The 472-nt window shown below is 65.0% G+C and overlaps 1 protein-coding gene across 1 annotated transcript in view; it reads left to right on the plus strand.

The window, feature by feature from the left end:
- Positions 1-48: 48 nt before the first annotated feature.
- Positions 49-472, plus strand: part of NT5DC3 (5'-nucleotidase domain containing 3) — a 69635-nt gene continuing 69211 nt past the window's right edge. Inside the window, exon 1 of the mRNA XM_010853463.1 lies at positions 49-439. Within this exon, the coding sequence (XP_010851765.1) occupies positions 49-439 (391 nt within the window). The remainder of the gene's footprint in view (positions 440-472) is intronic.

The following is a 472-nucleotide window of genomic DNA, read 5'->3' on the forward strand; positions in this document are numbered from 1 at the left end:
GGGGGTGTCCGTCAGGCGCATCGGCCTACGTGTGGGACCTGGGCCCAGATGCTGGCTCCTCGGTGGCACCGGAAGGATCCAAGCCAGGGACGCGGGACCTCCCAGACCCGTCCCCACGATCCAGGGGAGGTCCAGGCCGTGGAGGTCATAAATGCAGAGAGGTCGCCTCCTGGAGTCAGGGCCAGAGGCGCGCTGTCAGTACAGCCAGGGTCGGGGGACAGTCACAGGGAGGTGCTGCGGGGTCGGCATGAGGCGCCGGGATCCCGACTCGTGGTCCAGGGCCAGCAAAGAGTCACTCCATTTCATGTGACCTCGGCTGATGGGACGTTCACGCTACCGCACAGCCACCTCTGCGCGTCACACGATCAAGAAGTGACTGTAGCATGTTTCGCTAGTGGTCTCAGGTGTCTGGAAGCTGCTGCCCTGCCTGGCGAAATACGTCCTGCCCCAGGACACCCCACCCAGGCCCCTC

The sequence above is a fragment of the Bison bison genome, unplaced genomic scaffold (assembly GCF_000754665.1).
Source record: "Bison bison bison isolate TAMUID 2011002044 unplaced genomic scaffold, Bison_UMD1.0 scf7180017864327, whole genome shotgun sequence".
NCBI classification, from domain to species: domain Eukaryota; kingdom Metazoa; phylum Chordata; class Mammalia; order Artiodactyla; family Bovidae; genus Bison; species Bison bison.